The 27,518-nt window shown below is 33.8% G+C and overlaps 1 protein-coding gene across 2 annotated transcripts in view; it reads right to left on the reverse strand.

The window, feature by feature from the left end:
- NCAM2 (neural cell adhesion molecule 2) overlaps window positions 1-27,518 on the reverse strand; it is a 567,319-nt gene that overhangs the window by 39,545 nt on the left and 500,256 nt on the right. Inside the window, exons 14-16 of one of the 2 annotated variants that reach the window (XM_027545216.1) lie at window positions 26,822-26,943; window positions 10,033-10,213; window positions 3,436-3,925 (exon numbers count right to left, since the gene is read on the reverse strand). In XM_027545216.1, coding sequence (XP_027401017.1) covers window positions 3,819-3,925; window positions 10,033-10,213; window positions 26,822-26,943 — 410 coding nt within the window. In that variant the 3' untranslated portion in view covers window positions 3,436-3,818. Of the gene's footprint in view, window positions 1-3,435; window positions 3,926-10,032; window positions 10,214-26,821; window positions 26,944-27,518 lie in introns of those variants that run through there. The other variant, XM_027545118.1, reaches the window with a different exon arrangement.

Below are 27,518 nucleotides of genomic sequence, written 5' to 3' on the forward strand. Positions count from 1 at the left end.
AAAATCATAAATCTACCTGTCTGGATTAAAAAACAGTATAGAATTTTCCTTAGTTACATTATAATTTAAATTAAATATAATTAATGGGAATTATTAAATAGAAAATATAAGTTGTATAAGCATCTCCAAATTGTATAACTGATGAATTACTATGCATACTTGTAATTTTAATTATTAATATTAAAAGAAATGCTGAACGCCCAAACAGTCAAAATTATGTGCAATTATTTTTACATAATTGACATATATATATAATATGTTAATCCAATCTCTAGAATTTATTTATTTAACATTATTAAACCCTTGAGATACTTTAAGCTAATTAAAAAAAATTTAAGGAAAATGAAGTCATTAAGAGTTTCAATCATTTTCATGTCTACCAGCAAAGAACGCAGATAAGTACATAAGTACATTTGCATAATAGTTTGGAAAAAATATGGGTATAGGGTTTATAAAATGTTTTTATTCTCAATGGATAACAGTATTAGAACAGAAAAGACAAAAATGAAATTAACTTAAGGTTCTCCCATATAAGACAATATTTTTCATAGGAAAGGTTTTATTGCTGCCTCTTAGGCATAATCTGTTAACATATCTGAAATGTAGTTTGATCGACCTTAGAGCAATCTGATAAATAATTAGAGCTTGAATTGGGGTCAAGAGATCAGTAGGGATAAATGATAAATGGATAAAAGAAGATAAACTTGGAAAGGGTTGGAAGAAGAAAAATGATTTCAAGTGTATATAAAAACATAATCAGAATGCTCTATGTGCAAATAATGGTAACTATGCATAAGCAAATCAACCTAACTTTATAACTGGTATAATATGGTCTAAGCAAACTGTTAAAATGATCTAACATTTGACGATACAATACATACAACAATGAACATAGGTACATATTTCTGATTAAATATAATGAATAACATAAAACTCACCTTACACACAAGTTCATATTTATACATTTAGGCACAAAATTTTATTGAAAAATCCACTGGATTAAAAAAAAATATTGGATGATGCTAGGAGAATTTTTACATCTTGGTTAGCAATAATCACATTTCCTTAGATCTACAGCAGATTTCAATTAGACAAAACATACTGTCAGACTTGATGGTTGTACATAACAAAAGTAAAACTCAAGTAATAAAAAATAGAATTCAGCAACATTTACATTTATTACAATGTAAAATAACAATCAGACAAGGTAATTTATGCTCTCTAAGGTTTCACTTTTTGAAATGCAACCGCTGCATTGCTTATAGTTTTGTGCTCTCCTATTTCTTATAGACATAAGGCAAAGCACGGGGTTTATATTTTAATATGTCGAGAATATTTTTTAACTTACGCACGTCTTAGAACTGTAAAATAACTGTTCGTCTAAGAATAGAAACTTGGCCAAATAATAAATAGCTTATTAATTTTAGGATTAATATCTTGACTTGGACTTAGAGGTTTAAAAAACATAAATGAACAACTTTATTAAGTGCAAGTAATTCCGCTAAGATACTAGAATTTTAATTTTAGGTTCTTTTCTGACCTGTCCAAATATCAGCCAAAGTATCATGTAAGCTAGACTGAGTGTTCTTCATATCACTGTTTGTGACTTTGAATTATAGATTATGAATGGTATGGGGAGGGAGGAGGGAGGAGGGTTCAGGATGGGGAACACATGAGAAATAAAGGAATAAAAAATTTAAAAAAAAATTAAAAAAAAAATAAAGCTCAACATTCAGAAAACTAAAATAAAATAAAATAAAATAAAATTTCAAAAAAAAAATCAACTCTCTTATCTTACTAAAGACATATTACATGTTCTCTACAAAAGTATTTCATAATCATGTACTACATCAAGATAATTTCTATGACTATTATGGAAATATTTATAATACTGGCAAGATCCAGTCAGGTTATAACAAATGGAAAAATTTGTTCATGCAAGTGTTCCTGGAACTCCTTTCTTTCCTAGCACTTGTTACACATCAGTAGTCAACACATCTGCAAGTATTATCCAAATCCATGGAATGTGAGATGCAATCATGGAATGTAGTATGAAATTATAGTTAGTTCTTCAATACACAGAAACACTGGTTATTTTAATTTTAAAACTAGAACATTTCCAATAAATAGGTTAAATCCCCACACTGCATGAATTGGTAGGAGGAAATCCCTTTGTCTCAGCAGGGGAGAAAGAAGTGTATTTAACCTGTAAATGGGTCACTTCTGCATTCTTTAGATTTGCTGTTAGCTCAGAAGAAAGAAGTATAGCAGTGGACAGCAAAGAGTTTGGAAAGATGAGTTACAGAAAACAGACTACCAAAGGTTGGTCCACCTTTACATCTTACATAATAGGATCCTGTAAGTATTTCATTGAAGACATAAAAACAATAAATACAACAAAACAAATTGTTTTTGATGAATGAATCTCAAAGCCCAGAAATCAATCATTTGATTTACCATGTGAGCCACTGTCATTCTTGTTAATACATGTAAATTTGATTTCCTCCTAATTATCTTGAATACATAGTAAGAATTACTTGCTAGACTGTAGCTGGGAGTTAAAAAAAAAACACACAAAATACTTCTTTCTTATTTTGTAATGAATGAAATGTGAAAATAACAATCATTACTCATGCTACTCCATCAAACCAAGCCTCCTCTCAGTGCTGGAATCTAGTAACACGTCCTCATCTCAGTTCCATCTTCTGGAAAGTAGTGGCTAAAACATTTACTTCCCTCTGATCTTGCAAAGAAACTGACTCAGGTTTCCAGGAAAAAGTAATAAGATTTTATGTTGGAACATGAATACTAGATGTTACCGCAAAACACAATTCAAACCTAGTACACAGGGTGCAACTTTAAAAATATAATCAGCTTTAACTTACTATTTACTTTGGGACAATTGCAGAAAGGTAGTTTTATTTAATGAAAACTAAAAGTCTAGATTTTTGGTATTCAAATTGAAGAAATGAATCTGGTTCACTTTAATTCCTTATGATATTTTATGTCAATAAGAGGAAAATCAGGCAGTACATAAGACATACACATTTAATGTAATAAAAGCTATCAGGTTTATGTTTTATATAAATAGTAAACTATGAAATATTATGTTTACAAAGTTCTAAACCTACATTCAAAGGAATAACAATCAAGTCAATATGAAAGAGCCACAATTCTACATCACAAAATTTCTATTTATACAATATTTGGCCATGGATATTGAGTTATATTTGTAAAATAATCAAATTAAATAATATTAGATATAGCAAATGCTTAAGTTTTAAATGGACTTCTGTGGTGGCTCACACAGATGGTAAAGAGTCCCCCTGCAAAGAAGGAGACCAGGGTTTGATCCCTGGGTCAGAAAGACCTCTTGGAGAAGGGAATGGCTACCCACTCCAGTAGTCTTGCCTGGAAAATTTCATGGACAGAGGAGTCTGGTAGGCTATACAGATCATGGGGTCACAAAGAGTCAGACACAGCTGAGTGACTAGCACTTTCATTTTTAAGTTCAAATAAAAGTGACATGACAGTTAAGAAGGCCAACTTTAGAAATTAAAAAAAGTTGAGAATGAAACAAGTTACTCTGTGAACTAGTACTTGGAAGAAACAATCTTGGTTCAATGTCCTTCTGTGATTTCCCAACAAATATATCTATTTTAAAGGTCAGCAATTTGGGGTAGGGAAAAAAGGCTCACTATTTGTGGGTGAGGACACATGCATATTTAGTTAGACTTTAGAAAATATTTTATTGCAATTATAGATTAGTCTTGTAAGTTTTCAGGGCAAAAAAGGAAATATATGATATAGCAACAACATTAAAACATGCAAGACAAACTTATGACTATAATGAAAGAAAATGCAGCAGCATTCAGCTGCCATGACTGGCTTCCATTTTCGCTTTTATTCGCTTCACAGCATTTATCTGTATGATGAAAATTATTTTTGAAAGTAGAACAAGAAAAAAATAATTAAGGAAAAAGAGTAGAGTTATAAACATGAAAATAAAGGAAAAGAAAAAAGTGACAGTAGGAAAAAAAAAGGAGAAAATAATTAATACAAGATGTACACAAAGCTACTACCAATTACCTACAAAAAATATTTTGATACAAGACAAAGAATAAAAAAATCTAGTATAAAATGCTTCTAAATTTTTGTCACATATTAAAAATATAACTGAGACTCAATATAAATAATGTTTATTTCACATAACATAGACATTAGTTATATCATTGATTTCTCAAATGTGAACATTGTAAATATTTTATACTGAAGATACAACTTTTTAGAAAAAGGTCACCAGTCATTCCACAGTGTCACTGGTAAATTCACACTGTTACTTAAATATGAGCTCATCATATTCTGTAAAGTTTGCTAATAGTACTTTTTTTGCTATCATATTTTCTTAGAAAACACATTTAATAAGAATAGCTATATTTTAATAATGAATGAATTACCAAGAAATATAATTAAAATTATAAGTTCATGCAATGAAAATTTGCAAAAGAATAGAAGCGAGGAACATTAACTCAACTGGCCATTGGTACATGTGACACATATGTTATTGTTTCTCATTTAAAATAATTTTGAGAAACAAAGATAATGAAAATAGTTTACAGAAATTTATTTTTATATTATGGGCTAAACCAAATAAATATTGTCTTGAACGTATGATTAGTATTTAGACTTGGCTGAGATTTCCACACTGTTAAAATGAAGTTCTTCCCCATTAATTGAACTTCAACCTCACCATTATTTTAGAATTTCTTTCTATTCTAAAACAATCATAACCTTAAGAAAACATTTTAGTATTTGCCATAAACTTGAATATTTTACTTTCTGTTCATGTTATTTGGAGATGAAATATACACTAGTCTTGTTGAAAGTAGAGTTGAATGCCATCAAAATAATTTCACTCAATAGTTCATTATATGTATAATCAAAAGTTGATTATAATAAAAACTAACTGAAAAAATGTTAGCAATATATTTATTGGTGATGATTTATGTCACTTCTCTATATGGATGGAATTATGTGTCACCGAATTATGTTGAGTCAATGTAAATATTAAACATGTCTTCAATTCAAGAATTTCAATTTCAAGAAAAGAAAAAGGAAGCAGTTGCTAAAAGGTACTAAGGTGGTTTTTGGGTTTTGGTTAAACAAACAATATTAAACATGTTGTAAAGCCAAAATAAATTGTGAAAAATATTTTCAGAGTAATTTTATTACCAAGAATTTTTTAAGGCATTATATTATAGTCATTCTAGCATGTTAGGAATATTTTTAGCTATTGAAATTACAGAGAAAATGAATAAATATCATTTTATCAGTCTCTAGTTCCATAGATGATTTTATAGTCAGTTTTACAAGAGTAATTTGTCATCTACCAAATATTTTCAATGTTTATAAAGTAAAATGAGATAGAATTATGCTGTATGAATATCCCAAATTGATTGTGGTTGTTATTTTGCACACTTTTTTTGTGAATCAAGGGACACAACATTCAAAATAAACACATATTTAATAAGTGAGAATAGGAAAATATCACTAATCATAAAATATTTTTAAAATCTGAACCATAAACTATTGACTGATGTTGTGTCCACTAAAATACATACATAGAAAAGCCACTATTATGAATAGAATGTATTACATATGAATGTTAGATAAGCCTATTGTTAAAAATTAGTCCCTCAGTCCAACAAATAAATATACTCTAGATTTAGCTTGTTGCTTTAAAGAGTTAAATATATCTGAATGTACATAAGTAATGTTTTTTTTTAATTCGAAGTCTGTATACTTTATTTTGACAGTCTATAATACATGCTATTTAAAATATAAATTAAAACTAAATTAACTTCTAAATGTCATATATTTTTCCAATTAAATAAGACAAGATTTGCCAGTTTATTAAATATAACTGATTTAAAATATGCTTGAATTTATAATGTGTGTTTTAAAATGGAATAAGAAATTATGAGTAATTATGCTGAAAGTATATAAATATATTTTTTTCTATTTTGCTGATACATAATTTTAATTCTATAGTATTTTGTGGGTTTAAAGGCTCCCCAGTCTACCGTCAACCATCACAGCTTCTAAAATTGCCCCAAGAATCCTCCTAGGGCTAAATCAAACAATTTTTGAACTATAAGGGTATATCTTTTATCTGTCTTTCCCTAAGACCTCAGTAGTCTCTGGATTTAGTCACAAAAATTATACATTATTTTGTAACATATTTATAGATAAAATAAATCATGTATTGCTTCCCCTTTTCCAGTAAGCTGCTGTATCAGCTGTACAGTTTAGAGTGTATGAATCCTATCTCCTACCTTCTCAGATAGTTTTGTCTCTACATCTGTGACTTTTCCTTGACTGATTGATCTGTTACATCAGCTGTGTAACATGCTCTAGCCTTTTTCATCATAAAAGTCCTTCTAACACTGACATCTTCCCTGCTCTGCTCACCTTCATACAAAACTTGAAAACCTTAAATTAACATGGAGTCTACACCTGCTAACTTTCCATATGATCCTCAGCCCTTGTCCACCTAATTTCTTTCCCTCAAATTTCAGCACAGCTGTAAACAGACTTCACATTTCTTTCAAATGAGTTTCATTAACCTCTCAGCAGCTTCTGGAGGGACAAATGCGATTGATAACTTTTCTTCTGGAAATATGACTGCCTCTCAACTTTCAAAATATTACAGCCTTGCATTTTTCCAGGAACTCTATGACATCTTAGTCTCATTGGAGGTGGGGTGGGGTTGCTTTCCTCTTCATGTATATTACAGTTCCCTGGGATACAGCTATTAACACTCTATTATCCTTCAATACCTCAACAAGTACCCTGTGAATACCGATGCTGTACCAGACACCCTTCTAGGTACTGGGAAGCACTTATGAGTATCACAGACATCATTTATTTTTCATAAGGTGTAGATATTACTCACTGTGCGGTTTTATCCTCACACAGGCCTAAATACCAGTCACTCTTAAGGCTGACAACATCACAGTGCATGTTTTCAAGTCATGGCTGTCATCTTGTCGCCATACACACATATCTAACATCTATTTGACATTTTAAAGTTAATGAATAACGACCTGATCTTATGTTTGATATTTATTCTAAAACTGCTGCTCTGTTTATAAGATTCTTTACCTGCAGAAATGATACCAACAATGTTAGAGTTGTCCAAGCAAGAAACTCAAAAGTCATCAATATCTACTGAATCCACTCTTTTAAACAGGCAGGATAGTCTACATCTACAGTGTGCCTGGAATTTATTCACTGTTTTCTTTCTTTTTTTTTTTTACTGTAACCACATTTTTTTAAAGCATTCATGTTCATCTATCTCTTGCTTCTACCAAGATGAACAAGATTAATCTGTGTAAAATGTCCATATGCTCATGTAATTTCCCTGCTTCAAATGATTTCTTATGACTTTCAGGATCTGTTTTATTTACATGGTTTTTAGAAAATTTTGGATTATATAGGTCACATGTCCCTCTGAATCCTTATTTTTGTTCACACACCTCCATGTTCTTTTCCAGCCATGCTTTTGCTAGGTCTTAAAGCAAATCAACATTTTTTTTTTCCCCTCAAAAACTTCTTTATTTCCCTTGAAGGCTCACTCCGTACAAGTTTCTTTCAGAAAGTCACTTTCCAAGGGAATCCTTTCTTAACCCCCATCTAATTCTATAAACTAGCTAAACTTGCCTAAGACTTTCCTGGCAGCATATTGCACCAGCATATCTTAGTTGTAATTACTTGGTGGTTATTCTCATTCTTGGTTTATGTCTATCTTCCCTCTAGATTGTACAGTCTTTGAGTACAGGAGCCAGTTTCATTTTTTTCAGAGATAATTTCTCTGTACACATCATAGTACTTTTTACAAAGCAAGACCCTAATAAATACCTGGAATGAATGAATGAATAAATCTTAATATTGCAGAACCAGAAGAAACTAGTGTAGAGATTAGGAAATATGCATCAAGAGAAGCCAAATGACATGAGCAAAGTTCAAACTATAAATTGTTTTCCTTCTAGGCAGTGCTTGCAAACTGACTTTCCAAAATTGAAATAAAAATTTTTATAGTAAATAAATCATAGAATACTTTACTTATTTCTGTGCCTACATATATATGTTACATATATACACACACACACATATATATATACACACATATATAGTCTGTATTTACTTTTTGAATTATACTTACTATTCATTTTATTAACAACATTGTCTTAAAAAATAGCATAGCAAGAACTCTGGGAGTATAATGTAACCTGCTTGAAATCTATATATTTATTTTTTTTACAGTTTGTGTTTTATCTATAAAATATAACTAAAATACTGCCTTTCATTTCATAAAATATTCATTTTAATCTTGATAAAAGTAATTATTCTCCCCAAGTATATGAGCTAAATTAAAAACGCATGGGAATGAATTTCACTCTTGCAATCTTCTTTTGAAGATTCTGACTCAGATTAAGAATCATATTTTTATCATGGTCTGATATCTTCAAAGAGGATAATTTCTACAAATGCAATTCCTTTTAACTCTAGAAGCAGTTATTGATGTTTAAACTCACAGAAACAACAAACTTGATAGTTCATTCAACCATTCTTCTTATTTAGGTGTATCATCTTAAAGGACATGGAATTTGTCATATGATTTAGAGCAGCTCTGATCTTGAACAAATACTTTAACTTCTCACAACTATATCTATAAAATGAGGATAGCTCTTACTTGCTCAACTCAGATTCAGGAATAAAATAAGGTCATAAATGCAAAAGTACTTTATAAATTATAAAAAGTGCCACTATAATATAAGATATCCAGCTATCCATATTATTTCTAGATACTTCCAACTTCCTAATTTCAAGTTATAATTGGAAATACTTATTAATTATGTAATACAAAGCTATGATATAAATTAATTTTAAACCAAGCAATAGTAGTTACTTTTTAATAGATTATTGCATAAATCTGCTTTCAATTGAAAAATGACATAACAAAGCCATACCAATGAATCTAATATTAATTTGAAATTACAAGAGGATTAAATAACATGACTAAACTGACAAATTTTATGTTTTCCAGTCTCAAAAATATGCAGCAATACTGATACTCAACTATAATATGACTTAAATAAGTCATGTTTATGAATATACAGTTATGATATCTCATTGATATATAAAATATATGTGTACATATACATGTATGTATAGAATTTACCATTAAATATTAAATATAATATGTGAAAGAACAATTAATATTAAAATATGACCAATATGACAACTCATTGACAGAGTTAACTAACTGAGTCAGGACAAATTCTTGCATATCCACCTTCATGGCATGTATCTGAAAAAAAAATTTGATATACCTTCTACAGATTTTGATAACATCACTAGCATAAAATGATGTAAGCACTATTAACTATTAAAAGTAGTCACCAGTGTGCTGAGACTGCCAGTGATGAGTTTTGAATGTTTTGACCTTCTTTGTAACTCTATTCACTGTTCTTTCTAAGGGGTATCTGTGGTTGTTTCTGCCTCGTTGTGTGATAGAGTTTATCTTTTCAAACACAACTTGCTTGGTCAGGCATGAATGGGCTCATCATTATCTTTGGCCATATTTCATAAGTGGAGGACTGGGCCCCATGTGTTTGGCAGAGAAGTTTTCTCCTTTGTAAAAGCTTTTTCTGGGCTCAAAGAATATTTTTCATGTTGATTTTCAACAGTTTCTTTTATCCTCTAACCTCCCCTTCTGCTCATTCTCTCTCTCTACCACTTCAACCACTAAAGTCTAAAATTTTCAAAGTGCATTTACAAATGAACCAATCTTTTGGCAACAGCAATTGAGAAATCATGATTAAGACATGTAAATAACCATGACTAAAACCTAGAATGTTACCTCCTGCTATAAAATTATGCTTTCAATATCAAGAAAAAAATCCAGAAGTGTTATAAAAGATACTATCGTATTTCTTTTTAGCCAGTGAAAGCACATGGTTTGCTTACCTTTAATAATGTTGGGCTTAGGCGGCATGCTGAATTCATAGACTGTTGGTTCTGAATATCCCAATCTATTGGCAGCTGTAATTTGAACTTCATATCCCATTGTCCACTGTAGATGCTCCAAAATAATGTGGTCTTTATTTCCCTGCACTTTTTTCTCTAGCCACTGATCTTCTTTATCTTTCTGCAAAGTCAATACAAACATATTTTGTAAATACCCATGCACTAAAGTTGTGATCTTTAAAAAAAAATTTATCTTGAAATGGAGTGAGTGAGTTTATTAAAATCAAAAAAGGATATTTCCTCTTTCACTGGGATAAATTAAACTATATATAGATGAAGTTATTTCTAAGGTTTTTCTCCACTAAATATTTAATGCTTTTTAAATTTGCTGAAAAGTGATGATTCATAACTAATACTTGACAATTCAAATGATAATTCACCTCCATTAAGAGTTTTTAAAATTTCACATATAATAATTGCTATTTATTCACTTTGTTGATTATTAATAATTTTGTAAATAGGGACTATAAAATATTATATATAGAAAAAGCTTAGTATGTCCATTAAAATAGTTACCAGAGACTATTGTCTGGGGCACGTGGGAGGAGGTGTGTTAAAAATAAAGTCTGTATTTTTTAAATAGATTAAAATTTTAACCATAATTTTTAATACTATGTTTCAGACTTATAATGAAACAACATGTGACAAAAATTATTACCTTTAAATAGGTTATTAGAATAAGAAAATAAAAAGTAATATCCTATTCTTGAACATTCTACACTTAAATCCTGAATCTTTTTCTAAAATAAATATTTTGGAAAACATGATATTTGAATTACCATTTATTTGAAAAAAATACTATGACTACAGTCATCAATAATTGAAATAATATATGGATTAAGCTATCTTTAACAATGCAAACATTCGGTCGTGCAGTGTGTTTACAATCTGAACACAGGTTAAGTGTTGAAACAGTAATCTCTCTGCTACTGTCCCTCAACTCTATTACAGAAAAAGGGTAGCAGCTGCCTCTGTTACTTTCTTGAGGAAGCAATGAGGAACACTGAGTAATTATGCATTCCAGGGCATTAAGAATCATTACCACTTAACAAGTAGTTAATTAGCATTAAAGAGAAAGTAGTTCTACAATGTGAGTGTCCCTCTGTTGTTTGGACTCTTTGCAACTCATGGCCTGAAGTCTGTCAGGCTCCTCTTTCCATGGTATTTTCCAAGCAAGAAAGTGGAGTGGGTGGCCATTTCCTTCTCCAGGGCATCTTCTCAACCCAGGGATAGAACTGACATCTCTTGCATCTCCTGCATTGGCAGGCAGGTTCTTTACCACTAGCACCACCTGGGAAGCCCTGTTTCTATAATAGCTATACAGAGCAGAAATGATATTTTCTGAAATCACATATCTAATCACATATCTAATAATCCATTCCTGCAACTGAAAATCTCAATTTACCAGAATTGTAATTATAAATATACTGTAACCTGGCCATAGTGATAGATAGATATATAGACAGAGCAACAGATCCATTGATTGGTCCTTTTTTAACCTCAGAGCTCAATCTAGTATTACTTAATTTTGAGCCAACATTTTAGAATACTTACTTGACTAGAAAAAATAATAACATTTTCTACATTTATGGTGAAAATTGAGGATTTATTATCTAAAATCAAATTGTGGAAGTTAAATTCACTATTGCATTAAATTGACAGTATCAATAATACAAATATGAAGTATCCTTCAAAAGGAGATAAGACTTCATTACAGCTTTGGTACCATTCTAAGATTCTCTTTTCTTTATAATTATTTTTGGTTCTGCAGAACTTTTATTATAAAGGAAATCAACTGGTCTCTTTTATTGTTTCATCTAAAACTGGAGGTATTACTCACCTCCCCACAGTGAGGCCCAGGACTTTGGACAGGCACTTAGAATTATCATATAAACAAGGGGTATGTTCCTTTGCTTTTAAGACTTATAAATCAATTTATTAGACTAGGCTGATGTCCGTGTTATAAAGTGTGTTGGAAAAGCCACTGGAAAACAACAATTTGGACCAGGAAACTTTGCAACTCATCTAAGCCACTAAATGACTAGTAAATTTAAGGAAGGATCCTAGGTGTGTTTTTTAAGTGTTTGGGACAACTGTATCACTTAGCCATGATTATCCCAACATCTGCTTTCTTCATCATTTGTCAATTATTCAGTCTTTAGTATGGTGGTGAGACTGTTCTAGAAATATGAACACAATAGTTAGCAAGAATGTACAACACTTATTTCAGAGTTTACAAACCAGCACAGAAAGAGGACATGAAGTCTGAAAAACAAGAAGGTGTTTTGTGAGTATATATTAATAACAGGAAGGATTAAGACAGTCTAGGAACCCGGAAGGTTTTCTCAAGGGAGGTAATGTCAAATTAATAGGAAATAAGAAATTCCAGTTCCATTTTTCTTTTCATTCTTCCTCACTGAGTTAATGAAGATGTGATTCCTTCACAGAAGTTTTAAATTGCCAAAATAGTCAAAATGATTGAAAACCTCAGAAAGATGCAGAACCACTGGGAGATGCAAAAAAGTAGCCACTTTATGTTTATTGTTATAGGTATTGACAAAAAAAAAAAAGGTACAGAAATCTCCACTTAAAAGTAATTTTAGATCATATATGATACATGACTTATAAACACAAACATACATACACAGCACATAAAATACATATAAAATATTTGATACATTATAAATTGTATGTATACACAATTCAGAGAGGACAAGGTGAGAAATAGGAAGACTGAAGAATTAGATAAGGATAAAGGCTGAGCACCGAAGAATTGATGCTTTTGAACTTTGGTGTTGGAGAAGACACTTGAGAATCCCTTGGACTGCAAGGAGATCCAACGAGTCCATTCTGAATTAGATCAGCCCTGGGATTTCTTTGGAAGGAATGATGTTGAAGCTGAAACTCCAGTACTTTGGCCACCTCATGTGAAGAGTTGACTCACTGGAAAAGACTCTGATGCTGGGAGGGATTGGAGGCAGGAGGAGAAGGGGACGACAGAGGATGAGATGGCTGGATGGCATCACTGACTCGATGGATGTGAGTCTGAGTGAACTCCGGGAGTTGGTGATGGACAGGGAGGCCTGGCGTGCTGTGATTCATGGGGTCACGAAGAGTTGGACATGACTGAGCGACTGAACTGAACTGAAAGGTTACACAGAGCAGTAGAAAGTAGCCCTGGTGGGCATCCCCTTACCCAATTATTCAGTATAAATTCTATTTAACTATGAAATACTGGTGAAAGTGAGTATTTGTGTGGAAATTTGGAGTTGAATTTTGTTTTGGATTTGAATGGAGATGTAGGAGAAAGAGCCAGAAAATAAGCCAGCAGCTGATATCTGGATTACCCCAAGATACAATTCATTATTCAGAAGGATGAATAGGCTTCATGTCCTTTAGGTAATCTTCCAAAAATATTTCTGAGAATTGAGCATTTGAAGTGAAACTTCCAGATTAGTCCAAGACAGGCTGATAGACTTTTAAATCACCAATCACTTAACTCTCAATTGTTGAGGCTCTTAATATGATGAATTAAAAGCCCTTCCATCATTTTAGATAGTTGGACTGATGGCCTAAAGGAACCAAAAGGAGCTCTAATATTTTCCCTAATTTAAATCAATTTCATTTTCCATTCACCATTAGACAAGGAGGTTTTTTAATCCCTTAATTGTTATTCCTAGGGAATACGGAAAAAATAAAGTGGGTGTTACCAAATACTCCCCTAGGCATCAAAATCTCATTTATGCATTTGTAGAGTGCCTGATTTAAGAATTTAAATGCCTAGGGAACAATTTAAGATAATCTAGTTGCAAACGTTCCCCTAGGTAATTTAATGTGATGATTTGCTGAAGAGAGCTATTATTAATAAGCCAATTAAAAGTTGAAGGGCAGCTACTAAAAAAAAAAAAAGTGGTCATTTACTTTGATATAGCTTCTCTTAAGCAATCCTTTTTGTTAAAATATAGGCAGCAGAGCCATATGACAGTTAAGGGGACACTTTAAAAGTTATTCTAAAATCATAATATCAGTAAATAGATATCAGTTGTAACTTCTCCCTTTTCATTTTCTAATTTTATTGATTTGGTCCTCTCCCCTCTCCCCCTTTTTTTTTGGATGAGTATGACCAAAGATTTATTAATTTCATTTATCTTCTCAAGGAACTGGCTTTTAGTTTCATTGGTCTTGGTTATTGTTTTCTTATCTCTATTTCATTTATTTCTGCAATGACCCTTATGATTTCTTTCCTTCTACTAAGTTTGGGTTTGTTTATTCTACTTTCTCTAATTACTTCAGGAGTAAGGTTAGGTTGCTTAATTGAGAGATTTCTTTTTTCCTAAGGTAAGATTGTGTTGCAATAAACTTCCCTCTTAGAACCACTTTTGCTGTGTCAAATAAATTTTAGATACCCAACTGATTGCAGAGTTTCAAAGAACAGCAAGGAGAGATAACAAAGCCTTCTTAGTGAATGATGCAAAGAAACAAAGGAAAACAATAAGAATGGGAAAGACTTGAATCTCTTTAAGAAAAATAGAAATACCAAGGGAATATTTCATGTGAAGATGGGAAAAATAAAGAACAGAAACAGCAAGGACCTAACAGAGGAGGAAGAGATTAAGGAGTGGTGGCAAGGATATACAGAACTATACAAAAAAAGTATTAATAACTCAGATAACCACAATGGTGTGGTCACTCACCTACAGCCAGACATCCTGGCATGTGAAGTCAAGTGGGCCTTAGGAAGCATTACTATGGACAAAGTTAATGTAGGTAAAGGAATACCAGCTGAGCTATTTCAAATCCTAAAAGATGATGATGGTAAAGTGGTGTACTCAAACTACCAGCAAATATGGAAATCTCAGCAATGGCCAAAGGATTGGAAAAAGTCAGTTTTCATTCTAATTCCAAAGAAGGGCAGTCAAAGAACATTCAAACTACTGCACAACTGTACTCATTACACATGCTAACAAGGTATGCTCAAAATCCCTCAAGCTAGGCTTCAACAGTATGTGAATCAAAGAGGGGTTCAGGATGGGGAACATGTGTACACCAGTGCCAGATTCATGATGATGTATGGCAAAACCAATACAATATTGTAAAGTAATTAGCCTCCAATTAAAATAAATGAATTTATTAAAAAAAAAAAACCAAAAAAACAACTTCCAGATGTATAAGCTGGATTTAGAAAAGGGAGAGGAACTAGAGATCAAATTGCCAACATCATTTGGATCACAGAAAAAGCAAGGGAATTCCAGAAAAACACCTACTTATGCTTCATTGACATGCTAAAGCCTTTGACTCTGTGGATCACATAAACTGTGGACATTTTTAAAAAGATGGGAATACCAGACCACCTAACCTGCCTCCTGACAAACCTGTATGCAGGTCAAGAAGCAACAGTTAGAACTGGACATGGAAAAACAGACTGGTTCCCAACAGAAGAAGGAGTACATCAAGGCTGTATATTGTTATCCTGTTTATTTAAATTCTATGCAGAGTGCATCATGCAAAATGCTGGGAAGGATGACTCACAAGCTGGAATCAAGATTGCTGGGAGAAATATCAATAACCTCAGATAGGCAGATGATACCATCCTTATGGCAGAAAGTGAAGAACTAAAGAGCTTCTTGATGAGAGTGAAAGAGGAGACTGAAAAAGTTGGCTTAAAGGTCAACATTCAGAAAACTAAGATCATGGCATCCAGTCCCATCACTTCATGGCAAATAGTTGCGGAAACAGTGGAAACAATGGCTGACTATTTTTCTGGGCTCCAAAATCACTGCAGATGGTGACTGCAGTCATGAAATTAAAAGACGTTTACTCCTTGAAAGGAAAGTTATGACCAAGCTAGACAGCATATTAAAAAGCAGAGACATCACTTTGTTAACAAAGGTTCATCTAGTGAAGGCTATTGGTTTTTCCAGTAGTCATGTATGGATGTGAGAGTTGGACTATAAAAAAAGCTGAGCGTCGAAAGATTGATGCTTTTGACATGTGGTGTTGGAGAAGACTCTTGAGAGTCCCTTGGACTGCAAGGAGATCAAATCAGTCCATCCTAAAAGAAATCAATCCTGGGTGTTCATTGGAAGGACTGATGTTGAAGCTGAAACTCCAGTACTTTGGCCACCTGATGTGAAGAGCTGACTCTTTTGAAAAGACCCTGATGCTGGGAAAGATTGAGGGCAGGATGAGAAGGGGATGACAGAGGATGAGATGGTTGGAAGGCATCACCGACTCAGTGGACATGAGTTTTGGTAAACTCTGGGAGTTGGTGATGGACAGGGAGGCTTGGCGTGCTGCGCTTCATGGGGTCACAAAGAGTCGGACATAACTGAGAACTGAACTGAACTGATGGTTTTCCAGCAGTCACGAACAGATGTGAGGGTTGGATTATAAAGAATGCTGAATGTTGAAGAATTGATGTTTTTGAATTGTGATGCTGGAGAAGACTCTTGAGAGTACCTTGGACTGCAAGGAGATCAAACCAGTCAATCCTAAAAGAAATCAACCCTGAATATTCACTGGAAGAAATGATGCCAACGCTGAAGCTCCAATATTTTGGCCACCTGATGCAAAGAGTTGACTCACTGGAAAACAAACTGATGGTGGGAAAGATTGAGGGCAAGAGGAGAAAGGGATGACAAATGATGGTATGATTGGATGGCATCACTGATTCAATGGACATGAGTTTGAGCAAACTCTGGGAGATGGTGAAGAACAGAAAAACCTGGTGTGCTGCAGTCCATGGTGTTTCAAAGAATGGGACACCACTTAGCGACTGAATAACAACACAGATTTTGTGTAGTTCTGTTTCATTGTCACTTCTTTCTAATTTTTTTTTATTTATTTCTTATTTGTTACAAGGAAGCATCACCTCACACTGGTCAGAATGGCCATCATTAAAAAAAAACAAAAAAACTACAAACAATGAATGCCTGAGAGGGTGTGGAGAAAAGAGAGCTCACCTATACTATCAGTAGGAATGTAAATTGGTAAAGCCAATTAGGAGAACAGTACAAAGATCCTTAAAAAACTAAAATACAGCTACCCTATCATCCATCAATCCCCCTTCTGGGCATATCTCAGAAGAAACACATACTTTGAAAAGATATATGCACCTTAAAGTTCACCACAGCACTATTCAAAATATCCAGGACATAGAAGCAACCTAAACGTCCATCAACAGAGAATAAAGATTTGTGTGTGTGCTCACTCTCTCAGTTGTGTCTGTCTGTTTCCTACCCCAGGGACTGTAGCCTGCCAGGCTCCTCTTTCCATGCAATTTCCCAGGCAAGAATACGGAAGTGAGTTGCCATTTCCTATTCCAGAGGATCTTCCCTACCTAGGGACTGAACCCACATGTCTTGTGTATCCTGCATTGGCAGATGGATTCTTTATCACTGTGCCACCTGGAAAGCCCAAATATGTGGTAGATATACACAGTGGAATATCACTCAGCCATAAAAAAGAATGAATTAACGTCACTGCAGTAACATGGATGGACCTAGAGATCATCATTCTGAGTGAATAGTTCAGAGAGAAAAAGAGGCATCTCCTATGATATTGCTTATATATGGAATCCAAAAGATAGTACAAATGAATCTATTTAAGAAACAGTAAGTCACTGATGTAGAAAACAAACTTATGGTTATGAGGGCCATAAAGGAGGAGAGAGGGATAAATTGGGAGATGGGATTGACATACAGGTACTACTACATACAAAATATATAATAAGAACCTACTGTAGAGCACAGGGAACTCTACTCAATTCTCTGTAAAAATATTAGTATTTAAGGAAAGATTTGCCATAATCTGTATAGAGAGGAGATTGAAGGAGAGATAGAGAGGGTCTTGGCTTTATTATTTATGAACTTGACTTGTTATTCCTTGACTGTTTTTATTCATAATGAAAAATCTACTAAGTTTCTTTCCAAAGTCTCAGAATATATACGGTCAATATCATCTTAAATAAAAGCTGAATAATTATGAAAGGGAAGGCCAACAGACGAGGTGAGCTTCTGCTAACGATTAATGTTAAATCCCTGTGATTCCAATGTGTTTCAATTTAAGATTTTGTGTTCACGTGCAAGGCACCTTGTAACTCCTGGACTTCCTGGTACTTGTATGACTTTACAGAAGGCTGAAAATTCTCTGAAGCTCTGCTTGGTACTCTGAATATGAGCAGTGATTTAGCAATCTGGATAATGTATACACACACACACACACACACATATTTCATCGTGACTGGGAAAGATGAAAGATTTAGAAGTTTTTAGGAGAGTTTCAGGATCTAACCCCCTTTAAGTATTATTATAGCTGATTTAAACTGCCTTTCTTTCAGGTACTAAAGCTTGGTGAACTTTTGTAAATTGGACTTTATGTATTTCTACTCTCCATCATCCAGGTATGTCTTGAGTAAAAAATAAGTTCTAATTTTTCCTATTCATCATCTTCTGTGTGCTCACATTCCATGAAAATTCACACAGTGAAAGTTTTTTACCCGTATATTTAGTATTTCTTGTACTTATTAATCTAGATACAGGATCATTTATAATAGCATAACACAGACCAACTTATTCATTGAGTTGTCAATGGACTTATTCATTCAGACAATTAGTCTATTTGATGCTATCACTACAAGGGTGATTACAAATCATTATTTTCACTAGCAGCAAAGAAAAAAATACCCCAAAAAGTTTAGGACTTTTTTGGAGAGAAATATCAATAACCTCAGATATGCAGATGACACTACCCTTATGGCAGAAAGTGAAGAGGAACTAAAAAGCCTCTTGATGAAAGTAAAAGAAGAGAGTGAATAAGTTGGCTGAAAGCTCAACATTCACAAAACTAAGATCATGGCATCTGGTCCCATCACTTCATGGCAAATAGATGGGGAAACAGTGTCAGACTTTATTTTTCTGGGATCAAAAATCACTGCAGATGGTGATTGCAGCCATGAAATTAAAAGACACTGACTCCTTGGAAGGAAAGTTATGATCAACCTAGATAGCATATTCAAAAGCAGAGACATTACTTTGCCAACAAAGGTCCGTCTAGTCAAGGCTATGGTTTTTCCAGTGGTCATGTATGGATGTGAGAGTTGGACTGTGAAAAAAGCTGAATGCCAAAGAATTGATGCTTTTGAACTGTGGCATTGGAGAAGACTCTTGAGAGTCCCTTGGACTGCAAGGAGATCCAACCAGTCTATTCTAAAGGAGATCAGTCCTGGGTGTTCATTGGAAGGACTGATGCTAAAGTTGAAACTCCAATACTTTGGCCACCTCATGCGAAGAGTTGACTCATTGGAGAAGACTGATGCTGGGAGGGATTGGGGGCAGGAGGAGAAGGGGATGACAGAGGATGAGATGGCTGAATGGCATCACTGATTCCATGGACATGAGTTTGAGTAAACTCCAGGAGTTGGTGATGGGCAGGGAGGCCTAGCGTGCTGCGATTCATGGGGTTGCAAAGAGTCGGACACGACTCTGCGACTGAACTGGAACTGGAACTGGAATGTCCATAGCTATTCAGTGGTTGAAAATATTTCAAAACATAACTGGATGGCTTTAAATAAATGTCAGTATGCACACCTAAATATAATTAAACCTACAAATTAGTTACTAGCAAATTATTTACAATTGATTATAAAATAAGTTCTCTCAACAATAAAATCTCAATGCTACTTACTATTATTATTTTAATATAAATTTATTTATTTTAATCAGAGGTTAATTACTTTACAATATTGTATTGGTTTTGCCATACATCAACATAAATCCGCTACGGGTGTATACATGTTCCCCATCCTGAACCCCCCTCCCTCCTCTATTTATTATTTAATAGTTTTTTTAAAATTATCTTTTTTTTCCTCTATGGCCATTGAGATTCTTAGTCAAGCTTAAGAAGGTCAATTATGACCTAGAAACATATACTAGAGCAGTGTTGCTAGTCCCTAAAGTATATTTTCAAAATTGATGTTATTTTATGAATTTTATATAGCCCTTCTTAGATCAGGCAATTTTTTTTAATTTACAAAAATTAAGTGATAGGATCTGATACCTATCATCCAGTGACAAAAGTGAAAAACTGATGAAAGCATATAAAAAACTTATTAAATTATGTAGAGTTTAATTGAGACTACAATATGAAGTAGGTAAAAATATTCTGTACATGAAATGACTACTTTAATTTTTCTATACACATTATGATATTAATGTTTGTCTTCATTTTCCAAATACATTGTTTAATCTCACTGTCTTATTAGAGATGTTAATTTTCACAAAGGGTCCGTGGAAATATCTAATTCTGTTTTTATTACCCTAGTTCTGGTCTCATAAATTCTGTCTTCCAACCTAGTCTTCTGCATTGCAGGCAGACTCTTTACCATCTGAACCACCAGGGAAGCCTCCTCTATCTACTAGAGGACAATATATAATGTTTCTTGATTCATTATCTATAGGAAGTTAAACATTCTCTATATTACAATATTATTGGTCTTCGTTTTCCAGTTAAAGGCAGGTGTAAATCCTCAGATATGACGTCTGCTATAAGTCAACACTCACATAAGGTATGTACTATATGCATTTTGTTGTTCCTAGATTATAAAACATATAGTCCTGTGCACAGGAGAGTTGAAAGATAGGGTCAAAGAAGCAGTCAAGTAAAAATCATAAGCATGTTTCTTACTTTCTGAATTTACCGATTTAATTTCCCTATAGGCTGTCCAATTAAAAAATCCATCGCATATAGCTAAATAAAATTTCAAGTTGTTCAACTGCTCTTTACTCCACTGTGTAATTCATTCATTTTGAGGAACTAATATTAATAGATGAAATGGCTTGGAATCATACAAAGGAAAGAGATAATTAAGCTATTTTTGAAATAGTTATTATTTCAATACAAGTGCAAATGTCAAGGCAAATACTGCTACATGTTTAGCGACCTAATTTTGAACATGTAAGTTTTTAACATGAAAAGTGACCTATTGAGAAAGAAAATATGCAGAAAATTATTTTTTCCCAAGATGGGATACTGTTTAACCACATGAATATAACTTTATACTGAATTTTGGAATTTTCAATTGGACCTGCAGAGTATGATTGTATGCAGGAGAAGGAGGGAAAGAAAAACTTAGGGATATGGAGATTATATTAGTGTTTTGGAGTACAAGGCATGTGTGCGTGGTCAGTCACTACTCAGTCCTATCTGACTCTTTGCAGCCCCATGGACTGTAGCTCACCAGGCTCCTCTGTCCATGGAATTCTCCAGGCAAGAATACTGGAGTGGATTGCCATTTCCTTCTCCAGGGTATCTTCTCAGCCCAGGGATCAAAACTTCACATCTCTCGTGTTTCTTTCATTGGCAGGCAGATTCTTTACCTCTGCATCACCTGGGAAACCCATACAAGGCATACCACTAAATGATTTGGTAAAGATGAAGTGAGTCAGAATGGCTGTATTTGGAGGCAGAGTAGATAGGTAAGCTGAGTTAAGATGGGAGAGTGATTGAGGAGACAATTTAATCTCCGCAGGCATATTTAAACTCAGCCCTTACTGTCACAAAATTGTTTCTGACTATAGACTCATGCTTTGTTCCCATTGATACTCATGACTAAGCCATTCAAATTCTGTAAGTTTCAGTTTGTCCATTTAAAACTGTCAGAAAATGTCTTTTATATATGATTATATATTTTTCTGCCTTTTTTTTTTTTTTTGGCCTAAAAGTTAGCAATAACTTCCTTGTAATACAGAGGGTGTGAGGAATTACCTTTACAAATCTTACCATAGAAGCCCAATTTCCTTAATAAAGCAGTGTTCTCTGCCAGAACACCTGTAGGCTTTAGTGTAGTAACCCAGTAATCGATTATTAGTCAATTATTGCTTTGTTAAAATTATGCTAACAATCATTTCAATTATGATCTTTAAAAAAGAGATCTATGAATTTTGGTATTTATAAACAGCTGGATAGTGAAAATTAAGAGTAAGTATATGGTGATGAAATGTATGGCCAGGAGAAATGAGATGGAATTGAGGAAGAACTAAAACTTTCTTTTATTGTCAAAGTAAACTTATATACTGAGTAAACAGGCAAAAGCAGGGCATTGCTAATACTAGGTTGGTTGGGGATAGGTGGGGGAACAAATGTAAAATAATGGAAGCTAGAGATTTACTGAAAGAAAAAACAAAACAAAACAAAATCTGTGCTGGTTCAAATCTTAATCTGAGTCACATCAACTGTGTGTAAAGGTAAAATACCCTGATGACTGCTGTAAATTTGAATCTCTAAAAATTTTCTAGTCTTATTATACTTAATACTATACTTACTTATGTCCATGTATGTTTCGCATATAACTTCTCACAAAACTAATTCTAATCTTCATTAAGGAAAGGACAATACATTTTGGCAGCATTTTAAATGGCAATTTATGTTTTCAAATATATACATATATTTCCATTTGAATGTCTATTTCCATTTTGTGAATCTTATTGACTCTAAACAGATATAGTAATACTCTAATGAACATTTTTGGTTTCAACTACTTGCAATAGAGTAAGTGGGGTTGGGAGATGCAACACATACTGTAATGGGTGGTTGAGTTCTGGATGGCCCACTATCAGGCACCCAAAGTGCCAACAGTGTGTCTTTTTAGATATATAGGATTCACAACAGACAGTACTGCTATAGACTAAATTATGTATACCCCTTCATATTAATATGTTAAAGTTCTAACCTCCCACGTGATTCTATTAGGAGATGTAGCCTTTACAGAGGTAATTAAGGAGTTGACTCATTGGAAAAGACTCTGATGCTGGGAGGGATTGGGGGCAGGAGGAAAAGGGGATGACAGAGGATGAGATGGCTGGACGGCATCACCGACTTGATGGATGTGAGTCTGAGTGAACTCCGGGAGTTGGTGATGGACAGGGAGGCCTGGCATGCTGCAATTCATGGGGTCACAAAGAATCGGACACGACTGAGCGACTGAACTCAACTGAACTGAAGCTTACATGAGGTCCTTAGGATGGAGATCTAATCCAAAAGGACTTCTATTTTCATAAAAAGAGGAAGAAATATTTTCATAAAAAGAGGAAAAGATGTGTGCGCACAGAAAATAAGGCCATGTGAAGACACAACAAGTAGGTAGTCATCTACAAGCCAAGCAGATAGGCCTCAGAATAAACAAATCTGCTGACACCTTGATCTTGGACTTCCAGATTCCGTAACTGTGAGAAAACACATTTGTGTTGCTAAAGCCACTTGGTCTGTATTATTTTGTTATGGTAGCCCTAGAAGATTAATACAGCCTTTATAATGAGAAAGATAATTAACAGTATGTTGACGATGCCAATGTTTAGCCGACCCACCTCCCAGATATAATACTTTTCACTTAGTGATGGTCATGAGCCATATTCTATCTGCTGCTGCTGCTAAGTCGCTTCAGTCATGTCCGACTCTGTGCAACCCCATAGACGGCAGCCCACCAGGATTCTCCAGGCAAGAACACTGGAGTGGGTTGCCATTTCCTTCTCCAATGCATGAAAGTGAAAAGTGGAAGTGAAGTCGAGTGGTCGTGTACGACTCTTCACGACCCCATGGACTGCAGCCTACCAGGCTGCTCCATCCATGGGATTTTCCAAGCAAGAGTACTGGAGTGCTGTGCCATTGCCTTCTCCGATATTCTATCTAATGAGACATAATTCTAATTCTGCTTGATGTAGCTTTTGAAAACTGTGTAGAGTCTGCTGGAAAAACAAATTCATCTTAAACATCTTGTTGCTCCTTTTCATCCTTTAGCTCTCTTCATGTTCTAAATGGAGATGTGCGGGCAACATCTTAGTACACAATATAATCTATATGAAGACAAAAGCCAGCATGCTAAGGATGAAAGAACATAAGGAAAAGCAATTTGCATGTTTGACTGTATAGGTGAACAAAATCATAGCATTCCAAAAATATACATGCTATGTAATATAAAACCACTAACAGAGGAAGAAAAGATATAATCTGAAATCACATTGGTATCATCAGTCAGAATTAATGATTCTGTTTAAACTCAATAAAACATTTGTGCATTTTCTAATACCAACTCTTTAGATAGCCAAGCATAGCTTTTAGTTTTAGGTAGAAATTATACATACACAGAGTACTTTAAACATATTTTTACAACTTACTGAATTTCTGAGTTCACCATGGTATTTTACTGAGGTTATCTATAAGTTCTTACCATCCATCTGTATTTTGCATAATAAATTTTTCTGGGCACAAAGGTATGCTACAATCTGCGTTCAAGTTTTTTTATCCCAGTTTAATTCCACTAATTTCTTTCAAGCCTGTGGCCCTTACAGAGAGACTTTCACTTTCAAACAGTTTCCAGATGGCCAAGTAAGAATAACCAAAAAACTGGGTTTGACTAGAAAGATACCATCAGAATCAGAGAGAAACAAGTGAGCCATTCAGAGTTGTTTTGGAATGGGGGCATGGAGCCTCCATAGCAGATTAGCCATAAGACACACATAGCTGTTCATCATCCCCAGTATGAAACCTGCAACAAAGAGAGATCCTGGGAAGGGGATATCAATCAGAAATTTAAAAGGTTGAACTGAGGTCTAAACTTAAATATTGACATAAGCCACTCAAAATTAAACTCCCTTTTTTCCTACCCTTCAAAATTTAGATGTTTGAATTTGAAAGCAACAATATTATAACTTAGAAAATTGTGGATTTGTGGGAAAACAGTTAAAAATTCATCAACCTACTGCTCCTGCTGCTGCTAAGTCACTTCATTCGTGTCTGACTCTGTGCCACCCCATAGACGGCAGCCCACCAGGCCCCCCCGTCACTGGGATTCTCAAGGCAAGAACACTGGAGTGGGTACTATTAAGGAGCAACTGCACTGTTTTTTAAAATATAATGTACTTGGAAGGTAGTAATAAGTTCAGTAAACATAAACATGAAATTGAGACATTATGGTGCTAATCATAAACATTAGTAAGACAGAAGGTAGAAAAATTAAATTATAAATAATACAATCACTTAAATTTCCAAAGTATGCCTGATGTAGTGAAAAGGGGGAATAATTTTTCAACCTGTTTTGTAAGGGCACTATTACACTGACAACATAAAGCAAATACAAAGTGCCATCATGACAACTGGAAGCTAGATAAACTTTTAAATTTGGTGTAACACTTCAAAAATTACAAGAAATGAGTAGGTGATATGAATTTAAAAAGGTGTATATGAATTAAAAATGACAGTAGCACATGCATTTGAAAAGGAAATAGGCTTAAGGGAACTTATTAAACACACTAAAGTGAATTCTGAAAGGGTGAAAAGGAAAAAAATAAATAGAATTGATATGCTATAATGGGGATAACCATGTTGCTGTTTAGTCACTAAGTCATGTCTGACTTTTTGCGACCCCCATGAACTGTAGCCCACCAGGGTCCACTGTCCATGGGATTCTCCAGGCAAAAATACTGTAGTGGGTTGCCATTTCCTTCAGGGGATCTTCCCAATACAGGGACTGAATCTGCATCTCCTGCCTTAGAGAGATTCTTTACCACTGAGCCAAGGATAATAATAACCATTAGTAAATAAACTTTACATAATTTAATATAAAATTGTGTTCCGCCTTTTAACATATTCCACACTAAATACTCAGTGGTTCTTATGGTAAAGCTGTTAACAGAAATCACCTCTAGTGAACTTTGGTATTATTTTTCAGATAAAGTCCATCAGGTGACTTTTCCATCACTCTATAAAACAAGAGATCCTTCATTCCCTATATAGATGACAAGTCCCACGGAAGCTTTTAGTTGTTCAAAATCCCATATTAGCTAGTGCTAAGTAAACCTGAAGAAATCTATTCCCTCTTTCTCAAGTTAAATGTGGCCATTATTTGTTAAAAGAGTGATTTATTTTCTACAATCCATTTAAATAGTAATGTACTTTGAGTCAATAAAAATTTAATAATTCATAAAAATTAATTATGAAGTAATTTTGAGTTGTGAATCCTACTTAAAGTAACTAAAATTGAAAAGATAGCTTAGTTTGAAGTTATTAAAATCAAGTAGAATAGAAGGTGAAATATTCTGCTAGATTCAGAAAGAAAGGGAAAAATGATATCTCATTTCTGAAAAGTAGCTAAGTTTAGAAATCACAATATGAATACCATGGCAAGAAATGAACAACATGCGATTTAGAAATCACATGAACACCATGTTATTTCGATTATCTATGGTTGCTGCTGCTAAGTCACTCAGTCGTGTCTGACTCTGTGCAACCCCATAGACGGCAGCCCAGCAGGCTCCTCCGTCCCTGGGATTCTCCAGGCAAGAACACTGGAGTGGGTTGCCATTTCCTTCTCCAATGCATTAAAGTGAAAAGTCAAAGAGAAGTCGTTCAGTCGGGTCCGACTCTTAGCGATCTCATGGACTGTAGCCTACCAGGCTCCTCCATCCATGGGATTTTCCAGGCAAGAGTTCTGGAGTGGGGTGCCATTGCCTTCTATCTATGGTTAGGTTTTATGAAAACAAGCAAACATTCTATAATATATAATGATGAATTTCAGCAATGGAAAAATAGCATTTGAATTCCTATGAGAACTGTTTACATTGTTTAACAACAATGTATGTAATATGCATTTACTTCTGATGTATCTATGAATTAATGCAAATTTAATGCAATTAAATTTGAAAACACTGTGCACAATGATAATAAACAGGGTACTTACACTTCTATATTTCACGATGTATTCTAAAATAGGGGCTCCACCATCATCCTGTTTGGTGATACTCAGCTTAAAGCTCTTCCCACTGCTTGGCTGTCCATGTATGGATGGAGGACTCGGTTCACCTATATAAGCAACAGAGCATTCTTGATATTTGCACACACTTCATAGATGTAGAGATACTGCATTTTAATTAAAAAAATACAGTCATATAACAAAATGTATAACATCATCCTGTGTTTACCATTTTCTATTTGTCCTTTGTTGTGATATAACTTTTGGTCCTCTTTTTATCCATCCAAGGAACAGCAACATTCATAAATCGAGAAGTATCATGCCAAAATTGTGAAATCTCAGAATCATATATATAATTTATACTGATGGGCAAATGCTCTAAGAATAGAACTCATGGCATTATACAAGCCTTAAGCTTTATTTCTTGTATTGATAGCATGCTATCATTTAGTTTTCTAATATAAATTTAATTTATAAACGTGTAAAAATGTATTAATATAAACATATTAAGTCATCAAGCTATCTAAAATATATACCTACCAGAAATATAATAAATTAGCAATTTGTCATCTCCTTTAATGGATGTTTTTAAGCTAGATATAAATTTGAATAAATAAATTTTTATAGTATCCAAACTATACATGGGTTTCAAAATTTATACCTGTGGTAGATTCATGTTGATATA

Source organism: Bos indicus x Bos taurus, chromosome 1, assembly GCF_003369695.1.
Source record: "Bos indicus x Bos taurus breed Angus x Brahman F1 hybrid chromosome 1, Bos_hybrid_MaternalHap_v2.0, whole genome shotgun sequence".
NCBI lineage: Eukaryota > Metazoa > Chordata > Mammalia > Artiodactyla > Bovidae > Bos > Bos indicus x Bos taurus.